General features: G+C 42.8%; 2 protein-coding genes across 2 annotated transcripts in view; both read left to right on the top strand.

Annotated features, from left to right (window-relative positions):
• Nucleotides 1–20,929, top strand: part of LOC120910537 (zinc finger protein 420-like) — a 53,427-nt gene extending 32,498 nt beyond the window's left edge. The window contains exons 7-8 of the mRNA XM_040322295.1: nucleotides 1,063–2,283; nucleotides 19,332–20,929. Coding sequence (XP_040178229.1) covers nucleotides 1,063–2,283; nucleotides 19,332–20,272 — 2,162 coding nt within the window. The 3' untranslated portion in view covers nucleotides 20,273–20,929. The remainder of the gene's footprint in view (nucleotides 1–1,062; nucleotides 2,284–19,331) is intronic.
• Nucleotides 16,189–24,318, top strand: part of LOC120910004 (zinc finger protein 260-like) — a 28,954-nt gene continuing 20,824 nt past the window's right edge. Inside the window, exon 1 of the mRNA XM_040321829.1 lies at nucleotides 16,189–16,211. The gene's annotated coding sequence lies outside the window, so the exon portion shown is untranslated. The remainder of the gene's footprint in view (nucleotides 16,212–24,318) is intronic.

Below are 24,318 nucleotides of genomic sequence, written 5' to 3'. Positions count from 1 at the left end.
GAAGCAGACTAAGAAAATAGCTTTACGAGGTATGTACAGCAACAACAAAAAAAAATGCATACGGTCAATGTCGGTAGTGAGCTGGATGTAATGTTAGAAATTTGTTTTTAGGGTGAACTCACGCTTTAACTGTTGACAGTAATAACATCATCGATGTACCTCATCCATGTCCTGTAAAGAACACCAATCTGAGAGGAATGATTTGTAAATAAAACAGAATTATCATCGAACGTATTCACAGTATCTGCCTACTGCAGCATGTCCTCAGTCTCCGACCTCATTTGCACCATGCTTATAGTCTCTACTACATACTACTGTAATATGTTCAGTCTGACAGATTTCTGTAGCTTTACATACACTGAATATTATGTGCCACCCTTTGGTTATATTAGGGGCTACACTTCAGGCCCCCTACGTCCAGCAAACTGACCACCACTTGTGTACATCATATGAAAGGTCCATCTCCATTCCTCAATATAACGTCATGTTCCCAACAAATGAGGAGGAGATACTGGGCACCATATAAAAGGTCCATCTCCATTCCTCAATATAACTTCATGTTCCCAACAAATGAGGAGGAGATACTGGGCACCATATGAAAGGTCCATCTCCATTCCTCAATATAACGTCATGTTCCCAACAAATGAGGAGGAGATACTGGGCACCATATGAAAGGTCCATCTCCATTCCTCAATATTACGTTGTGTTCCCAACAAATGAGGAGGAGATACTGAGATTGCAGGCTTGGCTGGCTTAAATCAGGTTTGGTCTCCACCCATAGACTGGCCACATTAATCACCTTGCAGGTGGACATACAGACATGGAGAAGGCCATATGAAAGGTCCCTCTCTGTTCCTCAATAACAATGTCCTCAATGCACAAAGTCGCACAGTGTGATTTGGGTGAATTGTATCGTTTATCTACTTTGAATTTCTATTTCTCTTCTGATTGCTCCCACTTGTATTCCGGAGCTCAAAGATTTAGAACTAGACCAACATATATGACTCCTGAATACAAGATTCCAACAATTCTTCCAACATTTATTGTAAAATTGTTTCTCAGCAGATGACCATAATGTCCGGAATACGTCTGAGGAATCTTCTGATAAATCACATACCAGGACTCTAAGATCTCACAGTAGAAATACTTTAATAGATCCGTCTATTCCCGAGGAATCTTCTTCAGGGCAGGAAGGAGATCACACAGAAGAGAGTTCATTGTCATGTTCAGTGTGTGGGAAACTTTTCACAAAAAAGAGAAACCTTCTTAGACACAAGAAATGTCACACTGCTGGGCGTCCCTATTCATGTTCAGAGTGCGGGAAGTGTTACACTAGAAAACAATACCTTCATATACATAAGAGAATTCATACAGGTGTAAGTCCCTTTCCATGCTCAGTATGTAGGAAATGTTTCACTACCAAACAACATCTACTTACACACCAGTACAGTCACACAGGTGAGCGTCCCTATTCATGCTCAGAATGCGGGAAATCATTCACGTTGAAAGGAAATCTTGTGGATCACCAAAGAGTTCACACAGGTGAGCGTCCTTTTTCTTGTTCAGAGTGTGGGAAATCTTTCCCACAGAAAGGACACCTTGTGCAGCACCAGAGAATTCACACGGGTGAGCGTCCCTATTCATGTTCAGAGTGCGGGAAGTGTTACACTAGCAAAAAAAACCTTCATATACATCAGAGAATTCACACAGGTGAGCGTCCATTTCCATGCTCAGTATGTGGGAAATGTTTCACTACCAAACAAAGTCTTCTTACACACCAGAACAGTCACACAGGTGAGCGTCCTTATTCATGTTCAGAGTGCGGGAAATCTTTCTCACAGATAGGACATCTTGTGCAGCACCAGAGAATTCACACGGGTGAGCATCCTTATTCATGTTCAGAGTGCGGGAAATCTTTCTCACAGAAAGGACCCCTTGTGTACCACCAGAGAGTTCACACAGGTGAGCGTCCTTATTCATGTTCAGAGTGCGGGAAATCTTTCACGACGAATGGAAACCTTGTGCACCATCAGAGAATTCACACAGGTGAGCGTCCTTATTCATGTTCAGAGTGCGGGAAATCTTTCAAGTCGAACGAAAACCTTGTGCACCACCAGAGAATTCACACAGGTGAGCGTCCTTATTCATGTTCAGAGTGCGGGAAATCTTTCTCACAGAAAGGACCCCTTGTAAATCACCAGAGAATTCACAAGGGTGAGCGTCCCTATTCATGTTCAGAGTGCGGGAAATCTTTCACGACGAATGGAAACCTTGTGCAACACCAGAGAACTCACAAGAGATAACGACCTTTCTCATGATAACAGTGGTGTGTTGGGGGAGGGGCAGAATATATTGAATGTTTTTCAGGTTCAGTTTGATAGATCTGAGTCTGCAGGGATTGAATTCTAGTAATATGATCCTCTAAACATACAGAGATGACTCGGTCCCGCACTCACACAGACCGCACCATACAACTAAACTGTGCTAATACATGGCCAGATATGACAATACATGGACAACACTTCTTATTGGTTGATATCGGTTTCTGTACATTATTGTTCTTGTTATGTTTTACTGAAGAAGCCGGCTTCTCATTGGTCAAACAAATATTTCATTATTTTGTTTTGTTTATTATCTTGAATTATACATGTTTTTATTTAGATTCTAGCTTATTTTTTTTATTGTTTAATAACCACTTGAAGACCGTCGCACCCCAGTTGATGTCTTTTTAGACGAAACGCGTCGGGACGGCACACCAGCACCAGCTGCCTATACCACGCATACATTTATCATTTACATACATTTAACATTTACCCTCTCTCTGTTTTCTGTTCATTTCGGATGAATTTTTATATATTTTAAATGTTTGTATTTTTATATTTTTTTGATCATCGTTTTTACATTGGAGTGTTTGTTTTGAATAAAGCTTGTCAGCTTTTTTTGGATTTACACTATGTGGAGGCCTTTTGTTCTTTTTACATGCCTCTCAAGTTAGGCGCAATCCTAGCTTGATACATTATGGTCTCAACATACCGGATTTGGATGCTGCAGCAGTTGATCCGATACAGAAGTTTTGGTTCCAGTGGAGAAAAGGAGGTGTTCTACAGATCCAGTCCCTACTGTCCTTGGTGTGACTAAGCGCAGGTGATCCACCGCCGTATGGTGAGTTGGGTCCACTTCGGAGGGTAGGAGTATTTATTTCTCCCCCTGCCCATTGGTGAAGGCACTCCTGGGTGACATTTCCTTTAGCACACCAAGCATATAGAGATTGTTTAGAATTACGGTGTACAGTGTGGACAAGACCCCCTCCATTTGGACACTCATCTGACGAACTGTTTCAATGCTTACATGCTTACAAACTGTTTGACTTTGATGATCTGTGTTTGAGGACTGTTCGTTTCACTCCTCACAGTTGTTTTATGTTAATTACTATGGTATATATGCACTAACTTCACTGCTGGTTATCTTTTTGTATTTTTTTTTATTAAATTTTTTTTGACAGAGTGCATCTGTGTTGATTTCACCTTTTTTTCCCACATATTTCACGATATATGTGGAGTTACACTTTAACCACTTAAGCCCCGGACCAATATGCTGCTAAATGCCCAAAGGCGTTTTTACAATTCGGCACTGCGTCGCTTTAACAGACAATTGCGCGCTCGTGCGACGTGGCTCCCAAACAAAATTGATGTCCTTTTTTCCCCACAAATAGAGCTTTCTTTTGGTGGTATTTGATCACCTCTGCGGTTTTTATTTTTTGCGCTATAAACAAAAATAGAGCGACAATTTTAAAAAAAATTCAATATTTTTTACTTTTTGCTGTAATAAATTTCCCCCAAAAACATATATAAAATTTATTTTTTTCCTCAGTTTAGGCTGATATGTATTCTTCTACCTATTTTTGGTAAAAAATCGCAATAAGCGTTTATCGATTGGTTTGCGCAAAATTTATAGCGTTTACAAAATAGGGGATATTTTTTTAAATTTTTTTTTTTTTACTACTAATGGCGGCGATCAGCGATTTTTTTCGTGACTGCGACATTATGGCGGACACTTTGGTCAATTTTGACACATTTTTGGGACCATTGTCATTTTCACAGCAAAAAATGCATTTAAATTGCATTCTTTATTGTGAAAATGACAGTTGCAGTTTGGGAGTTAACCACAGGGGGCGCTGAACGTTTTAGGCTTCACCTAGTGTGTGTTTACAACAGTAGGGGGGTGTGGCTCTAGGTCTGACATCATCGATTGTGTCTCCCCTATAAAAGGGATGACACGATCGATGCGCCGCCACAGTGAAGCACGGGGAAGCAGTGTTTACATACGGCTCTCCCCGTTCTTCAGCTCCGGGGAGCGATCGCAACTATAAACGAATAGCCGCACCGTCGTCCCGGATCGCTCCCCGAGGGAATCCGCCCGCCGCTTGCAGCGGGGGGGGGGGGGGGTCCCGATCGGACCCCCGACCCACGGAAAGGCAAGGACGTATATATACGTCCTTCTGCCTGTCCGTGCCATTGTGCGGACGTAAATAGTCGTGCGGCGGGCGTTAAGGGGTTAATATATCCCTTCTCTTTTTTGGGCTATATGCATTGTTTATATATGTGAAGGGTCCATTAACGATTTCATGTGCACATTATGATTCTCACACCTTTTATAGGTTTATTGGTGTCACCCTCTTTTTGATGGTTGATTGCATCTATTAAACTTTCACAGCGCTACACTTTATATTTTTATTGCTTTTATACAATTTTTTCGGATTGTGGTGTTTAGCAGCCATTGTTATATAATTTTTGTTTGTGGCTCAATTTCTTGATTCCTATATTTCTAATAGTTTTTTTTATTGTTTATTAACCACTTAAAGACCACCATTTTATACCCCCTTCCTGTATACGCCATTCTTTCATTTTTAACACAGTGATATGTGACTGACAATTACTCGGTCATGAATATAATGAATTTTATATTATTTTTATGAGACATGTAAAGCTTTCCTTTTAGTTGTGTTTCTCCACCACTTTTACTATACAGTATAATGGAAAAGAGACAAAAAATGTAGAATAAAAGGCATTTTTCTTAGTTTCTCTCATAAAAAATGCCAATTAATAATCTTTCTTCGTTAATTTAGGGCAAAATTTATTTTTCGATATTTCTTTGGTAAAATACAAAGCAAATAAGCGTATATCATATACTCTGTGGGGTTTATTTACTAAAGCTGAACAGTGTAAAATCAGGCTCAATTCTGCATAGGAACCAATCAGCTTCCTGGTTTTATTGCCAAAGCTTAATTAAACAAGCTGAGGTTAGATGCTAAATTTTAAATATAGAACAAGTGCAGCGTAGTCAAATAAAGTTACCAAAATGTATAGTAAAATAATAGTCCAAAGAATTGATGAACAAAAGAATCCACAGCATTCGCAGAATCCTTCACCAGTGGTCTAAAATGAGTGACAATCCCTCCACCTTCGGTCGCACTAAATCCTCTCACCTTAGGAAATGGACCCCCTAAACGAACAGGTAGTCATGCAGACAAAACCAAAAAGGTTAACATGAATCGTGGACCTCTCACGCGTCTCCTTAAGCTCAATACGAGTGCCAGATCCAAATGTAATCTCCTTATACTCAGCGTATATTGCCAGAACATGTATAATAAAAAGTAGGGATCTAAGTGCTCTCTGTTTGATAACAGTTGATTTATTGTAGATAGTTAAAAAACTACTCACATATAAAATGTTTAAAAACGGCAATAACAAATCCAGCATGCATGACTTTTCCTAAGGACAGCAGCGGGTGACGTCATAAGCAGCTCCTTCCCCCGTACGCGTTAAGTTCACTTGGAACTTGCTCAGGACAATGTGGAGGGCCTCAACTTCGTATTTGTGGCAGATGAGACCTTTGCTCTTGGGGAGGCCTCAGCGGCACCTGTCATGTAATTTATAGAGTGTTGCCACCATGGTAACGGCCCACACAACTACAGTAGCGGCCCAAGAAATGGCGGAGCATGGCTAAAACGTCACACGTCAGCCCGTCGAATAGCGCCGCTTCCATAAGCATGGCCGACCATTCACTAGATGGCTCAAAACATTGATTTAAATGCCAATCCAGAAAGGACTTATCAGCCAATCAGGAGAAACATCTGTGCTAAAAAGTTAAAATTATAAATCTCAAATGGTCACGTTGTCTAAAATATGTTCATCCTGCAACCTGCACAGGAATTAAACCAATAACATATAACATAAGAAGAAACATAGAAGTAAGAGTATCGCCTTCTTGTGGCTAAAGAAAATCATTACAATAATATTCATAATAAATACAAAGCAATATTCTCCTACCAATTAATCTAAAGATTATGCAGAGTTTTTTGATGCTGTAAGTTTTTGCCACAATCTTTTTGAAAAGTAAAGAAATTTAAATAAAATCTGGTTTTATTTAACAATCTCTATTTCTCACACACAGCATGGGTATACTTACACTTACACATCAAAACCCTTTCTTCTACTCCTTTCAAGCATGAGGATATCACATTTGTGAGACTTTTTATATGTCTAGATGCATAGAGGGGTCCAAAATCCAAGGAGCACCTTCAGGCTTTCAAAGTGCATAAATGTTGCAGCTGACTTCCCATCACATTTCTTGAGGCCCTGCAGTGCCAGGATAAGAGAAACACCCACAAAATGACCACATTTTGGAGAGTAAACACCCCAAGGTATCTTTAAGAGGCATGATGAGTCTTTTGAGGATTTCATTTTTCTGCCACAAGTTTTTAGAAAATACAGGAAGAACATTTTTTTTTTTTTTTTTACACAAACCTGTCAATAAAATATTATAAAGACAGTATGGGCATATTTACAATTTCACCCAAAATATATTCCACTACTCAGTTAAGTACAGTATATAGTACAAAACAAAAAGCATTCATTTGAATTGTATAAGAGACTGTTAATACCTCTTCCATCACTCTAATTTTTATGATTTATCAGTATTTACATCAACAACTAGAGCCCATGTACTGATGATCAAGGCAGCTGAATAGATGGACATAGGGAGGACAAAAAGTCCAGGAAAGGGGCTGTGATACATTTGCCTATATGTCTCAGTTTACTGCTCCCTGCTAGCCAGGTTATTGATGTGCTAATGTCCCCTCACTATTTCTAAAGGTTAATTGATCTATTGTGTTGTGTGAAGGAGAGCTGGGTTTAAGTGGCTTGTGTTAATTATTCTGATTGCTTCATTGTGGTAATTATCTCTCTATATGCGGGGTCGAGCGGTCTGGTTGATGTATTCAGTACAGCTAGTGCTCAGCGTCATTGATGTCATTGTCTAAAGAAAATGTGTTTCAGCATCGGCCCCGTCGTGTCTACCTACTCATCTGTATGGAAGCCCCAGTGTGAGGGGGGCGGAGATTTGTCATTGTAACAGTTTTGGAAATGACATATAAGCTGTGTGTTATAACATAAAAGTCTGTGTTGTTCAAGCAGTAAGCTGGTCTCATGTGTGGCTTTCTGGGCGATTCCAGGGATATCCCTCCTCGTGGAATATTGGGGTGATTTTCGTTATGGGAAGAAGGGAACGTTGACGGGGATATCATACCGATACCGTCACAATTGGTTGGTAGCAGTGGGATTTTTCCCTTCTATTCCCCTTCACACCCGGATTCCAAGCAGACACTGGAAGAACTACTGGAAGTTCGTGGAAGGATTGCTAGCAACAAAACCAAGCGGGTCATCATAGCAGAATCAATGGAGCTAGACCAGGAGGACGGGATTGCAGCAACGCCAGCAGTACAAGAGATGGAGACACCAGTGATTCAGGAGGAGGAATCGCCAGCCAACAAGCTAATGAGAGAGAAGCTAGCGTGGTTCGGCCCGAACCCAACGCCAGATGTGGTACTGAAAGTGATGGACCTGTTAGCGAAGGAGGCTAAAGAAATAAGAGACGCGGAGCTACAGAAGGCTAAACAAATAAGGGACGCAGAACTACAGAAGGATAAACAAATAAGGGACGCAGAACTACAGTTAAAACTGGCAGCAGTCCAACAAGCAGCCGCACATTCTCCAAACAGTGAGTACAGCACAGCAGACGCAAGGAAGATTCCGTTTAGCGCTTTTAAAGCTTTTGATGAAAAGGACTGTGAGATTGATAACTTCCTGGCGGATTTTGAGCGACAATGTAACCTGCACCGAATAGCTAGAGGAGACTGGGTTGCAATATTGTCAGGCAAACTGTCAGGCAAAGCTTCTGATGCTTTCCGGACCGTGCCAGATCAGGATATTCATAGCTACGCCCGGGTTAAAGAAGTGCTCCTGGCTCGTTATGCAGTAACCCCAGAGTCCCACCGACAGAAGTTCAGGGACTCACGCAAAACCACGAAAGACTCTTATGCGGAATGGGCATGCCAATTGTCCCGGTCGGCCTCTAACTGGGCTAACAGCAGCCAGGCCACCACCGCAGAGGACATTTTGCAACTAATGCTCCTGGAGCAATTTTACAATCACATCCAGACGGACGTCAAAGATTGGGTGAGAGATCGCAGGCCCATGACTCTACCAGAGGCCGCGAAGTTGGCGGATGAATATGCAGATACTCGCAAGACGAACCAGGTCACACCACAGGAACAACCTCCACCACAAACGGTGCCCTCACACCCACCAACCGCTAGATACCAACCTCCTAACAGACCGGTGACATCTAGCCCTCGCTATCATCGCCAGGAGGGCAACGAACAACGCTGCTTCCGGTGCAAACAGTTGGGTCACTTCAAGCAGAATTGCCCCATGAATGACAACACCAGGTCAAATTGGTCTCAACCTGGGTACCGCCCACCAGCAGCAGCCCATTGTGTAGACTCGGCTTGGGATCCAAAGGAGCTGGGTCAGGAAGAACCATTGGGCACCCCTTACGAAGCCCTCATGGTACAATCTGTTATTACGGACAACAGGGAACACCATTGTCAGCTGGTCATGGGCGACAGCCCTGAGCCAGAGGGGCCCTGGAGGGAGCTGGGCAGAAAGAGGCACCGCCGGCCACCCTTCAAGAAGAAGAGGTCCTGGAAGCCGTATAACAAGCTGACCTGGGAGGAGAAGAAGCGACTGGAGGAGAGGGAGTCGCAGCGGGCGTCCCAGATGCGTGCCGAGATGTTCGCCAAGGGCCCACCGGTGGCCCCTTACACCACCACCCAGTTCCTGATGATGAAGGACCACGTGGAGAGCCTGCAGGACATGAGCAAGCAGGAGCTGATCCGTGAGTACATAGAGCTGGAGGAGTGCATAAGCCGCATGGAGGAGGAGAACAACCACCTGAGGTCACAGCAGCATGAACTGGAGATGGAGCTGGAGAAGCTCCAAGAGGAGAACCGGCGGCTGCGGAGGGAGCAGGGGGTGGCTGACCTTATGGGGCTCTGATTCCCCTCCCCCCCCCCCGGACTCTGAGCACCAGTGCTACAGCATTTCAACAAATATAACTTTTTCTTTTTATGAATCTCCTGGGATTGTCACTTCAGAGCCATAACCTGCCCCCTCCCATAGCGGGACACCTAGACGGCGGCGCACAGACCCATTCGCTGTCTTCACACTGACTTCTGGTGACTTTGCAGATCGCACAAAGACTTGGGGACTGACCGGCGTGTGATCTGACGACCCGGTGACATACCTGAGTCTGAAGCAGTTGCCAAGGGAGGTCAGTCATGCCAAACGGAGTTAACCTCTGACTAATAGCTCTGAACCCGTCAACCCTACTGGACCAGGGAAGGTCCAACCGGGTTTGCCGGAGCAGGGAGCAAAAGGGGGGCCATTGTGATACATTTGCCTATATGTCTCAGTTTACTGCTCCCTGCTAGCCAGGTTATTGATGTGCTAATGTCCCCTCACTATTTCTAAAGGTTAATTGATCTATTGTGTTGTGTGAAGGAGAGCTGGGTTTAAGTGGCTTGTGTTAATTATTCTGATTGCTTCATTGTGGTAATTATCTCTCTATATGCGGGGTCGAGCGGTCTGGTTGATGTATTCAGTACAGCTAGTGCTCAGCGTCATTGATGTCATTGTCTAAAGAAAATGTGTTTCAGCATCGGCCCCGTCGTGTCTACCTACTCATCTGTATGGAAGCCCCAGTGTGAGGGGGGCGGAGATTTGTCATTGTAACAGTTTTGCAAATGACATATAAGCTGTGTGTTATAACATAAAAGTCTGTGTTGTTCAAGCAGTAAGCTGGTCTCATGTGTGGCTTTCTGGGCGATTCCAGGGATATCCCTCCTCGTGGAATATTGGGGTGATTTTCGTTATGGGAAGAAGGGAACGTTGACGGGGATATCATACCGATACCGTCACAGGGGCCATTAATATATTGTCGTTTTGTGATGTGTTTGGCATTATAGCTCCCTCATGGCTCCAACAAAAAACTACTACAGAAAATACATTCTACTACTCCTCCCAAGTATGGGAATTACACATATGTGAGACATTTTCATTTTTTTAACTGATTATGTATTGAATTTTTAAGGGCTTAACTACATAGAGAAGCCTGAAATCCAAGGAGTACCTTCAGACTTTTAAGGAGTTTATCACCCTCCTAAATAGGTTGCTAGAATGATTAGGAAAATGTAGTTCTTTTTGGCTGTAGAGCAGTTTGTGATTGCTTTGGGCTGTTCTGGGTTTCGCTGGCTGCAGGTTTAATTATTTCCCCTTGCCTTCTGAAGGATTCTAGAATGTAGTGGGCTGGATGAAGCAAATCAGCAGCCCAGTGGATGGTCTTCTTCAGGTGTTCATCGTGGTCCCAGCTAGTCCAGAGCTAGGGGGCTACTTCTGAGGATCCTTTCTAATCAAGGGATTTCTCTTGGGATCTTCTCTGGAGAGTTCAGTGGTGAATGTTGGACTGATATTGGAAGGGGACATCCAGTTATGCAGAAACATTGTGTGTACAGATCACAGACCAGGAGACCTCTAGATTATTTTATTGAGCCAGAAAGAGTGACTGTTGTTGCGTGCCTTGCTGTCTATGCATTAAACTGGGGAATGAACTTTGGGCAAACAGGGGCTTCTTCGGGGTGGGCACTACAGGGGCATGAACAACACATTTAATTCCCAAATTACCTATCACATTTTGGAGACTATGGAGCACAAGGACAGTAGAAACGCCAACAAAATTTGGAAAGTAGACTTTCTAAGATGTAAAGTAAGACACAAGGTGAGCTTTTTTAAGTTGTACATGTTTGCCATAATCTTATTTAACAAATTAACCAGTTATTATTAAACATGCAGCATGGGAATACTTTCAATGACACCCAAAAAACACACTCCTCTACTCCTCCCCAGTATGAGGTTGCCACATATGTGAGACTTTTACAGAGCCTGACCACATAGAAAGATCCAAAATCCAAGGAGCACCCTTAGGCTTTCTAGGGTCAAAAATTACACATCTAATTATCTGACCTATCACATTTTGAAAGCCCTGAAGCACGAGGACAGTAGAAACATTCACAAAATTACCACAATTTGGAGAGGTAACACCCCAAGGTATTTCATTTTTTTGGCACACGTTTTAGTAAAATGTAGAAAGAAAATTAAATGTTCCTTTTTTTACACAAATTTGTCAATTAATAAAATATGTAAATACACAGTATTGGAATACTAACAATTACACTCCAAAACACATTCTTCTACCCCCCCCAGGTATGGGGATGGCACATGTGTGAAACTTCTTTTAATGTCTTGATTGATTATGTGCTCACTAAACCAAGGGTGCATAACCCTGAGCACCAAAGGCCATTGGTAGTAAATAAGAACAGGAGGTTATAGGTGCAGATGCTTGGTCATAATACCTAATATGCAAGCAGTATACTTTTAAGGTATAAGTCCAAAAATGTCCAAGGCACTAGGGCAGGCTTCTTGGTGGAGATTAGCAGATTCTGAATATCCCCATTGAGAACGTCTGTTAATGACGAAACGTCGTCTGGGAAGGCGCACACTGACGTTACCGCGTTCCATCTGAAGGAGGAAGGGCTCCTATTGCCGGCCGGCACATATACACACTTTTAATCATGAGATGTTTGTAAGTACATGTCTTATGCATTTTTATTAAAAATTTGTACGGTATCACGCTATGGTCCGTTTTTTTTATATACCGAGGATTTGTTCAATCATTGATGTGGTGTATTTCGAGATCTGCTCCCTGGATCCCTCCCCAGTCTGATGCTAATCTGATGTGGAGCCTCTTTTGAATAAAATCTATCTACAGCCTAATGTTTGGGTGGTTCTGGTAAAGGGCTTTCCGTTTGGTGGTGGTATATTCACACTGAAGTTTTGCTGACACACGGTGGTGCTGCTAAAAACTTTTTACTGGACTGGATGTGTTTTTTTATTCATATTACTTATCATCATTGCCTTTTACCAGCCTGGCATCTCGTTTCCTACTTGGCGCAGTTTACTTTTACACAGATTCTCAATATACAAGGACAAAAACAAAAAGCAGAGAAGCGCCTCTGAGTGCAGTAAGACTGTATTTTAAAAGACCCCACAACAGGGCTACTTACAATAGATGGGTAAACAAAAGGCAGATCAATAGGTGTAGGTCCAGGACGCCAGTTGGAGCAGGCTGCGGGAGCTGCTGGTACTGACAGATGGAATGTGACAGAAGTCCCCGTGTGGAGGAGGAAGTTGGCCGAAGTCCTTCCAGAAGTGGGTGGGCAGCCAGGAGAAGGATGACACAGGCAGGGCTCGGGACCAGAATGCAACGCGTTTCAGAGCATGCGCTATACCTCATAGGGGCATGCACGCTCCCTTCTCAAGAAAATAACAACACCTAATGATGTGGTGTATATATACACAGACCAGCCGGCTGGAAGATTCCTGCCAGCTTGTGAAGAGAACTGAGCAAGGTACAGTATGTACATAAGAATTGAAAACACTAGTAAATCTTGTAACACATATACATACATAATAATAAATGATAAAGAATATATTAGATAGACATATGTGCAAATAAATCATTACAGACATTTCATGGGGTAAAAGGTAAGACTATAACTTTATAAATACAGTCCAGAGATATGTTATATAATTTGATTGAAAGTTATGTCCGAATACCAATGGCCTCTGGTGTGCAGGGTTACGGATCATGAACACTGTTACTGGCTGCACTGATCTATTGACACTGTACTGGGGTGGCAGCGATCAGAAACACTGTGACTGATTGCACTGGTCTGGTGACTTTGTACTGGGGTGGTGATAGTGTACTGCAGTTGGTAGTGATCAGGGACATTGGATGGCTGCTCTGGTGACACTGTACTGTGCCGATCACTGGGATAACATTGTTTCCTCTCACAGACAATCGATGTAAGAAGAAACAGAGTTGTGGCTCCAACAAGCAGCATTTGGTCACATTTGTGATGGCTGTGATTGGTCACGGTGATCACATGCGACAAGGCCAATTTCATTGGTCCTGTGCCTTGCTCTGTGATCTGCCGTGTCTGATGGAGTGATCACGGAGAACGCTGTTGCATGATCTAGAGGACGCACATGAGCAGCGCAAAAGGGAGGCCATTCTAAAGTAGCCCATTACCTGTAGGAGTCAGCTGTCTCAAAACAACGTCATACAATATAGAATACAGAATACTTTTTAATCCCAAAGCGAAAAATGGGAAATTGTTACGGGGGGTAATAATAAATCAAAAGAAACATACATTCCACATAAATAATTATGCGACAAAAATAAATGTGCAATGTAAATTGTCTCCAGCATTGCTCCTATTATTTCTGGTCAGAGGCGGCCATTTTTCTGAAGCTCAGAGCCCCTGAGCAGCCGATTGTCCTCTGAAAATTCTGCATCATGCCTGAAAATAAAGAGCAAATGAGCATGTGCAGAGAAAAGTGAGATTATTATACATTATTATTATACAGAATTTATATAGCATCAACAGTTTACGCAGCGCTTTACAATAGATGGTATGTTACTGGATTTTAAACACTGATAGGCACTTATTTTTAATCATTTATATAGCTGTATGTGCAAAAGGGGCCATCCTGAGGTGATCTAGCAGGACCTCATTTTCTGACCAAAGTTCCACTTTAAGCAACAAAGCTAAAGAAAAAAACCAAGAAGCATCTGTCAATGGATTTAAAAACACCGGCTGCAGTACGTATTTTCTCCACAAGGTGGTAATCTCACTTATTGTTCATGGAATGCAGAGACAGGAAGTGATAGAAGATACAAACAGGAAGTGATGTCCTCTACAGACGGAAGTGGAGGGAGATATTCCTGCAACCGATAGCAGAGGAGGTAATAAGATATTATTATATATTTACACCCAGTAATCCCCGTCATGTCCGTCCTCTTCCTCCATAGTCACTGTGATATCTTTTATCTCCAGAAGATGCTGATACACACATATATAGAGTATTGTAATATTTACATAGATACATCCTACATATAGAACCATTTATTCAACTGTCCATCCAGAGCCTCTGGTTTATAGAACAGATACATCCTAAATATAGAGCTATTTATCCAACTGTCCACCTAGAGACCAGATACATACTAGTCCATATTTATCCCAGTACAGTCCAGATAATTCTCAGTTTGTTATCTGTCCAGAGATATATATCAGGAGGAGGTGAGTAATGCCCCGTACACACAATTGGAATTTCCGATGGAATTTTTCATCGGAATTCCATTCAAGCTGTCTTGCATACACACTGTCAGGCCAAATTCCGACCGTCCAAAACACGGTGACGTAAAACACTACGACGAGTCGAGAAAAATAAGGTTCAATGCTTCCAAGCATGCGTCAAATTGATTCTGAGCATGCATGTTTTTTTTTTCCATCGGAGTTGCACACAGGCCATAGGAATTTCCTATTGTTTTTTTTTCCATCAGAAAAAAAATAAAACATGTTCTATTTCTAAACACAGATGGAAAAAGTCAGATGGGGCCCACACGATCGGAATTTCTGATGAAAAAAGTCCATCTGACTTTTTTCATCAGACATTCCGATCGTGTGTACGCGGCATAAGAGTTTGAGAGGTCATATGACATAATTTTTTTTTTTATATTAATAAAATACAAGCCTGATCAGAGAGGTGAGGAGGATTCTGGGACATTTTTGGTGATCACTGTTATTACTTTCTATCTTTACACAGGATTTTTAAGTGGTGAAGAAAATATCTGGTGAGCCATTAACACCCAGCGGCTGGGAGGAGTGGGAGTATTTAGAAGGACACTAGGATCTCTACAAGGACGTCATGATGGAGAATCAGCCGCCCCTCACATCACCGGGTAAGAGGAGACTTTATTGTAAAGGAGAGAGCAGTACGGAGGATCCACCTAGATCCCCCATCATCTGATAAACACATAGAAACAATGGGCCAGATCCACGAAGCGCGGCGTTTCTTTCCGTCCGGCGTAGCGTATCTCTGATACACTACGCCACCGTAACTTACAGCTTTTTTTTTGTATCCTCAAAGAATTTGCGCTGTAAGTTACGGCGGCGTAGTGTAACTTTGGTGGCGTAAGGGCGCGCAATTCAAATGGATGTGATGGGGGCGTGTTTTATGTAAATACGTCTTGACCCGACGTAAATTAAGTTTTTTTTTAACTGCGTCTGTGGGGGTATCCCAGTGCGCATGCTTGAAACTAACCCGCAACAAGCCAATGCTTACGACGTGAACGTCATTCTACGCAAAGCCCTATTCGCAAACGACTTACGCAAACAATGTAAAATTTTCAAATTTCGACGCGGGAACGACGGCCATACTTAACATAGGATACGCCTCATATAGCAGGGGTAACTATACGCCAAAAAAAGCCTTACGAAAACGACGTAAAAAAATGTGTCGGCCGTACGTACGTTTGTGGATTCTCGTATCTAGCTAATTTGCATACTTGACGCGGAAATCGACGGAAACGCCACCTAGCGGCCAGCGTAAAAATGCACCTTAGATCCGACGGCGTACTACGACGTACGTCAGTCAGATCTAGCACAGCTTCAGGCGTATCTTGTTTTGTGGATACAAAACAAAGATACGCCGGAGCAAAATAGAAGTTACGCGGCGTATCAATAGATACGCCAGCGTAACTTCTTTGAGAATCTGGCCCAATGTATTCAGTCAGTGTGTGTGTTTCCTACAGATGGATCCAGTAATGGGAACCCACCAGAGAGATGTCCCCGTCCTCTGTATTCCCGGGATTCCACACAGGAAGGTCACACCATCCCCCACCATCATCAGGTAGGTGGGACAGAACATGTAGATCCAAAAGTGTATTCTAAGTTATGAGAGGACATTCTTCTTTGTGACTAGTTCCTTTTTATACATGTATTCTATCATCTTTGGGTTTAGGGTGAAGAACTAAAAGACATCAAAGATGAGATTAAGGAGGAAGAAGAAGAAAGGTTGGTGAGTGGACATCAGCAGTCTATGGAGGAGGGTTGTCCTCTGGATTCCCACAATTCTACACAGGAAGATCTCCAATATACAGAGAATGGGAGATCAGGAGATCAGGTAGATGGGGCTGGGCACAAAGAATTTAAAAATAATTCTATGAGAGAACATTCTTCTATGTCATCTCTTATTATTTCCAGCAGTGTTTCCAGATGTTATATTTTATCATCTCTGAAATTTAGAATGAAGAACGGAAAGACATCAAAGTTGAGGATATAGAGGAAGAAGAAGAGAGGTTGGTGAGTGGAGATCAGCAGTCTATGGAGGAGGGGGAGATGATTACGGAAAGTAAACAGGAGGAATCTTCTCTACATATAGACACAAGTGAGTAATAAACACTAAATATAGAACCAGTTCCCATTTTTATTTAATTTCTATGAGTATAAAGTTTGTATTTACATTGTTACATCAGAGGAGAAAAGGTCGATGTCTACTGAATTCACAAGAGAAAAAAAAATGTCAAAGCAGCAGCTAACCCCCAGGACAGTAGAATGTCCATATAAAGCTCGGCCTAATCTTCTTTAGGTTATAAAGATTCCTCCCTGATCCCAAAAGGCAATCAGATAGCTCACCAGATCAACATTCTAAAATAGTTTTCCTACAATTATTAGCAGGCCTTTTTTTCTCAGAGTATAGGTGCAGGAACTCCCCCTTTCAGAGTCGCCCCATTTCTCCTCCCCTACCCACCTCCAAAGGACCATTACATTGGCACCACCCCCTGCCCACCTTCCAGTAGTGCCCTTTATAGAGAATACAGAACCAAGTATCATTTTTTGGTGCCAAGTAATTTTGTATGGAATTAGTTAATAATAACAAGAAAAGCAGTAAAATAGATCCTTTGCAGCCAGCAACACCAATGGAACCTCCAGCAACAATAGATCTTCCTACAACAATAATGCCAAATATCCCCCAGGCAAAAATAGACCCCCAGTAACAATAGACTCCCCAGCAACTAGCGACCCCTGGAAACAACTACAGATATCCCCACAGCCAGCATTAAGAGACCCTCCAGCAGCTAGCAACTATAGACCCCTCCCTCAACAGTGGATCTCTCCTAGCGACAACTAACCCCCCCAGCAACATAAGACCCACCCCACCAGTAATGGATCTCCCACCAGTAACAACAGACTTCCTCAGCAACAATTGACCCTCCCATGCTAAAATAGACCCCCCCCCCAGCTACAATAGATCCCCCAGCAGCCAGCATCAGCAGACAATTCAGCACACCCCAGCACCCCTTGCACACATTCAGTCCTGAAGGGGCCGGAACTGCGTTCCCCCACGTTCCTGCAGAAAAAAAGCCCTGATTATTAGTAATCATAAGAAGAACATCCAGTCATTTTTCAGAGTCATCTAGAACCAGACAATTCTTCATCCACAGAGCTCTAAAAACAAATCACCTCTTCCGTATACAGAGATTTTTTGTATTTAATTATAAGCAATCTGTATTGCTCATGTACAAAAATAGAGAACATCTTATCCTTCGGTACAGGAAAGACAGATGACAAAAACTACCCCCCGTCGCATAAGGAGCGTCACGAGTTGCCGAAAGAAGCGGAACGTCGTGTCGGCGCTATACGGCGCCTGCGCACCGACGTTTGGCTTCTTTCGGCAACTCGTGATGCTGGTTATGCGACGGGGGGGGGGGGGTAGTGTTTGTCATCACGTCAATCACTAACTGCGGGGCATAGGAACGCCCACTCCTGCGGGATTCACTACCCAGAAGCCGGCTAAGAAAATAGCTTTACGAGGTATGTACAGCAAAAAAAAAAAATGCATACTGTCAATGTCGGTAGTGAGCTGGATGTAATGTTAGAAATTTGTTTTTAGGGTGAACTCACGCTTTAACTGTTGACAGTAAAAACATCATCGATGTACCTCATCAATGTCCTGTAAAGAACACCAATCTGAGAGGAATGATTTGTAAATAAAACTGTAATATAATTATCATGGAAGGTATTCACAGTATCTGCCTACTGCAGCATGTCCTCAGTCTCCGACCTTATTTGCACCATGCTTATAGTCTCTACTACATACTACTGTAATATGTTCAGTCTGACAGATTTCTGTAGCTTTACATACACTGAATATTATGTGCCACCCTTTGGTTATATTAGGGGCTACACTTCAGGCCTCCTACGTCCAGCAAACTGACCACCACTTGTGTACATCATATGAAACGTCCATCTCCATTCCTCAATATAACATCATGTTTCCAACAAATGAGGAGGAGATATTGTACACCATATGAAAGGTCCATCTCCATTCCTCAATATAATGTCATGTTCCCAACACATGAGGAGGAGATACTGTACACCATATGAAAGGTCCATCTCCATTCCTCAATATAACGTCATGTTCCCTACAAATGAGGAGGAGATACTGTACACCATATGAAAGGTCCATCTCCATTCCTCAATATAATGTCATGTTCCCAACACATGAGGAGGAGATACTGTACACCATATGAAAGGTCCATCTCCATTCCTCAATAACAATGTCCTTAATGCACAAAGTTGCACAGTGTGATCTGGGTGAATTGTATCGTAAATCTACTTTGAATTTCTATTTCTGTTCTGATTTCTCCCACTTGCATTCCGGAGCTCAAAGATTTAGAACTAGACCAACATATATGACTCCTGAATACAAAATTCCAACAATTCTTCCAACATTTATTGTAAAATTGTTTCTCAGCAGATGACCATAATGTCCGGAATACGTCTGAGGAATCTTCTGAAAAATCACATACCAGGACTCTAAGATCTCACAGTAGAAATACTTTAATAGATCCGTCTATTCCCGAGGAATCTTCTTCAGGGCAGGAAGGAGATCACACAGAAGAGAGTTCATTCTCATGTTCAGTGTGTGGGAAACTTTTCACAAAAAAGAGATACCTTCTTAAACACAAGAAATGTCACACTGCTGAGCGTCCCTATTCATGTTCAGAGTGCGGCAAATGTTACACTAGCAAACAAAGCCTTCTTACACACCGGTACAGTCACACGGGTGAGCATCCCTTCTCATGTTCAGAGTGTGGGAAATCTTTTGGGTCGAAAGGATACCTTGTTAGACACCAGAGAGTTCACACAGGTGAGCGTCCTTATTCATGTTCAGAGTGTGGGAAATCTTTCAAGTCGAAAGGACCCCTTGTGGATCACCAGAGAGTTCACACAGGTGAGCGTCCTTATTCATGTTCAGAATGTGGGAAATCTTTCAAGTCGAAAGGACCCCTTGTGGATCACCAGAGAGTTCACACAGGTGAGCGTCCTTATTCATGTTCAGAGTGCGGGAAATCATTCACTACAAATAGACAGCTTGTTAGACACCAGAGAATTCACACAGGTGAGCGTCCTTATTCATGTTCAGAGTGTGGGAAATCTTTCAGGGCGAATGGACCCCTTGTGTATCACCAGAGAGTTCACACAGGTGAGCGTCCTTTTTCATGTTCAGAGTGTGGGAAATCTTTCAGGGCGAATGGATACCTTGTGGTTCACCAGAGAGCTCACATAGGTGAGCGTCCTTATTCATGTTCAGAGTGCGGGAAATCTTTCAAGTTGAAAGGACCCCTTGTGTATCACCAGAGAGTTCACACAGGTGAGCGTCCTTATTCATGTTCAGAGTGTGGGAAATCTTTCACGACCAAAGGAAACCTTGTGGATCACCAGAGAGTTCACACAGGTGAGCGTCCTTATTCATGTTCAGAGTGCGGGAAATCTTTCTCACAGAAAGGACCCCTTGTAAATCACCAGAGAATTCATAAGGGTGAGCGTCCTTATTCATGTTCAGAATGCGGGAAATCTTTCACTCAGAAAGGAAGCCTTGTGTATCACCAGAGAACTCACATGTAATAACAATCTTTCTCATGATAACAGTGGTGTGTTGGGGGTGGGGCGGAATATATTGAATGTTTTTCAGGTTCGGTTTGATAGATCTGAGTCTGCAGGGATTGAATTCTAGTAATATGATCCTCTAAACATACAGAGATGACTCGGTCCCGCACTCACACAGACCGCACCATACAGCTAAACTGTGCTAATACATGGCCAGATATGACAATACATTGACAACACTTCTTATTGGTTGATGTCGGTTTCTGTACATTATTGTTCTTTTCATGTTTTATTTTTAGAAGCCGGCTTGTCATTGGTCCAACAAATATTTAATTTTTTTGTTTATTATCTTCAATTATAAAGATTTAGATTCTTACTTTTTATTGTTTGTTAACCACTTGAAGACCCCAATGTTAAATCCCATTCCTTTCAAGGCCATTTTATAGTTTTCGGCACCATGATACTTTGACTGACAATTACTCGGTCATCCAACACTGTACCCAAATGCCAAATTAATTTTATATCAGAGACTTGTAAAGCTTTCTTTTAGTTGTGTTCCCCTTCACCACTTTTTCTATACAATATAATGAAAAAAGGACTGAAAGGTTTGAATAAAAAGCATTTTTCTTAGTTATTCTTATAAATAATTGCAAATAAATAATCTTTCTTCATAAATTTAGGGTAACATTTATTTTTCTACATTTCTTTGGTAAAATAGCAAATCAGTGTATATTATCTACTCTGTGTGAAAGTTATAAAGTCTTCAAACTATGGTATATATACTGTATTTGAAAACAAATCAATCCTCAATTATTGAGGCTCTAAAATGCCAGGACAGTACAAATACCCCCAAATGACACCTTAGTAGACAGTCCAAGGTATTTAGTAAGAGGCATGCAGAGGTTTTTGATGCTGTAAGTTTTTGCCGCAAACTTTTGGGAAAATAAAGAAATAAAAAAAAATCTGATTTTTTTTTAAAGTTATTTCTCACACACAGCTCGGGTATATTTACAATTACACATCAAAACACTTTCTTCTACTCCTTCCAAGCATGGAGATACCACAGGTGTGAGACTTTTTATATGTCTAGATGCGTAGAGGGGTCCAAAATCCAAGGAGCACCTTCAGGCTTTCAAAATGCATAAATGTTGCAGCTCAGATTTTTTTTAAAAAGTTATTTCTCACACACACCATGGGTTTACTTACAATTACACTTCAAAACACTTTCTTCTACTCCTTCCAGGCATGGAGATACTGTTAAGACAGAATATTGGGAGCATGGAGCTATGAAAACTTCTGGAGCCCTTCGTTTAGAGTTACCCTTTATTACTAGTTGTTGATATCTAATATAACTTCTAGTATAATTTTGTTCTTAATTCTTTAGTATTGTGTAATTCCCTGTGTCAAGGCCATATGGTGGGTTGCTAAATGACCCGTACAAGTTGGTTGGACATCTTCCTTAGTATTGCCAGAAAATAGGAAGATGTCCTTGGCAAGTTTAGCCTGTTGTTGTCAGGGCTGATCCGAGACGGGGTGCTCTGCACCCAGGCGCCAGAGGGGAGGGGGCGCAAAAGTGTCAGGAGCAGTGAGTACCGTTAGTCCTGAGTCGGCACTGTGCTTTCCCGCAGCAGCCAAGCGCATGTCAGCGAGGGTGCCCCCACTTCCTCCGGCCACTGACCCACCCGCCTTGCACTCCCGCAGGTTGCAGCAGTGTCTACATCCCCCGCCCGGCGCCCGCAGTAGCCGTACAAGGAGGGAAGAGGTCAGGTAAGTTAGGTCCGCGTCCGCCCCACCTCCTCCCTGTGCCCGGCCCGCCCACAACCCCTTGTGCATCCAATCTGTGCCTGGAAAGGGGTGTGGGTGGGAGATTTCAAAGCAGCCAGACCAGTGACACTGTCCTGATGTCTGCCTGTGCTTCCAAAGACAATGCAGCCTGGGTGAGTGATCTCTCCCCTCTCTCTCTTCCCTAAATGTGCCATAGTCTTCCTGACTTCCATGCACCATCGTTTTTCAGCCTTCCACGTGCCATAGTCTTCCTGCCTTCTACGCGCCATAGTCTTCCAGCCTTCCACATGCCATAGTCTTCCAGCCTTCCACACGCCATAGTCTTCCAGCCTTCTACGACCCATAGACTTCCAGCCTTCCATGAGCCATAGACTTCAAGCCTTCCACGCGCCATAGACTTTCAGCCTTCCACGCGCCATAGACTTCCAGCCTTTCACACGCCATAGTCTTCCATGCGCCATAGACTTCCTGCCTTCCACGAGCCATAGACTTCCATCCTTCCACGCGCCATAGCCTTCCACACGCCACAGCCTTCCATGCACCATAGCCTTCCACGCGCCATAGTCTTCCAGTTTTCCATGCGCCATAGTCTTTCAGCCTTCCATGCGCCATAGTCTTTCAGCCTTCCATGTACCATAGTGATGCTTCATTCCTGCCTTCCATCATGTACCATAGTGCTCCTTCCTGTCTTCCATGTACCGTAGTGCTCCCTCCTGCCTTTAATGTGCCATAGTGGCAAAATAAGGTTTTGCCTAGGGTGTCAAAAATCATTGCACCAGCCCTATTGTAATTTCAGATGGAAGCGTGATGTGGTAGCGTCCTCAGGGTGCAGGCATATCCACATGGTGAGTGGGCAGCCCCACAGAAGGCGACGGTGTCCGCGTGGAAGGTGAACACAGACGGCAGCTGGGAGCCCAGGAGAGAGAAGAGCTTCACAACTTCCTAGACCTTCCTAGTACACACGGCCGAACTTTTGACCATACAAAACTCAGTTGGAACTCCGACAGATAGATTAAGAACATGTTCTCTATCTAAGTCCGTCGTAATTTCCAACGGAAAAACTCAGATGGGGCATCATGCACACGTTCGGAATATCTGATGAAAAGTTCCCATCGTACTTTTTCCATCGGAAAATCCGGCCATGTGTACAAGGAATAACAATAGATGTGTCAATCTTGACATGTTTCACCAAAAGTTTGACTTCTTCAGGAGTTTATGCATTATTTGAATTGTATGAGAGACTGTTAAATCATAAAAATGAGAGTGATGGAAGAGATATTATCAGTATTTACATCAACAACAAGAGCCAATGTACTGATAATCAAGGCAGCTGAATAGATGGACATAGGGAGGACAAAAAGTCCAGGAAAGGGGCCATTAATATATTGTCACTCAGAAGTAACTTCAGGTCCTGCTTATGTATGTCCAAAAGGGGTAGTTTTATATGCAGATAGAGATTTGTGATGTGTTTTACATTATAGCTCCTTTATGGCTCCAACAAAAAACTGCTACAAAAAATACATTCTACTACTCCTCCCAAGTATGGGAATTACACATATGTGGGACATTTTCAATGTTTGAACCGATTATATATTGAATTTTTAGGGGCTTAGCCACATAGAGAAGCCCAAAATCCAAGGAGTACCTTCAGACTTTTAAGGAGTTTATCACCCTCCTAAATAGGTTGCTAGAATGATTAGGAAATGTAGTTCTTTTTGGCTGTGGAGCAGTTTGTGATTGCTTTGGGCTATTCTGGGTTAAGCCGGCTGCAGGTTTGATTATTTCCCCTTGCCTTCTGAAGGATTCTAGAATGTAGTGGGCTGGATGAAGCAAATCAGCAGCTCAGCTGATGGTCTTCTTCAGGTGTTCATCGTGGTCCCAGCTAGTCCAGAGCTAGGGGGGCTTCTTCTAAGGATCCTTTCTAATGAAGGGATTTCTCTTGGGATCTGGTCTGGAGAGCTCAGTGGTGAATGATGGACTGATATTGGAAGGGGGCATCCAGTTTTGCAGAAACATTGGGCTAGATTCAGGTAGGACTTACGCCGATGTATCTCGAGATACACAGCGTAAGTCAAAATGTGCGCCGTCGTAACTATGCGCTGTACCCACAGAAATAGAGACGCCTGAAAATAGGCTGCTCCGGACCGACATTACTTTCCTCCGCCGGCGTATCGTAGGCGCATTTTTACGCCGAACGCATCTGAGGCACCCATTGATTTCCTATGCAAATGAGCAAGATATGTAGATTCCCAAACATACGCGTGTCAGGCGCAGGCTAC

This window comes from Rana temporaria, chromosome 8, assembly GCF_905171775.1.
Source record: "Rana temporaria chromosome 8, aRanTem1.1, whole genome shotgun sequence".
NCBI classification, from domain to species: Eukaryota; Metazoa; Chordata; class Amphibia; order Anura; family Ranidae; genus Rana; species Rana temporaria.
Note: the sequence above shows the minus strand (reverse complement) of the source record. Positions and strands in the feature narration are given on the sequence as shown.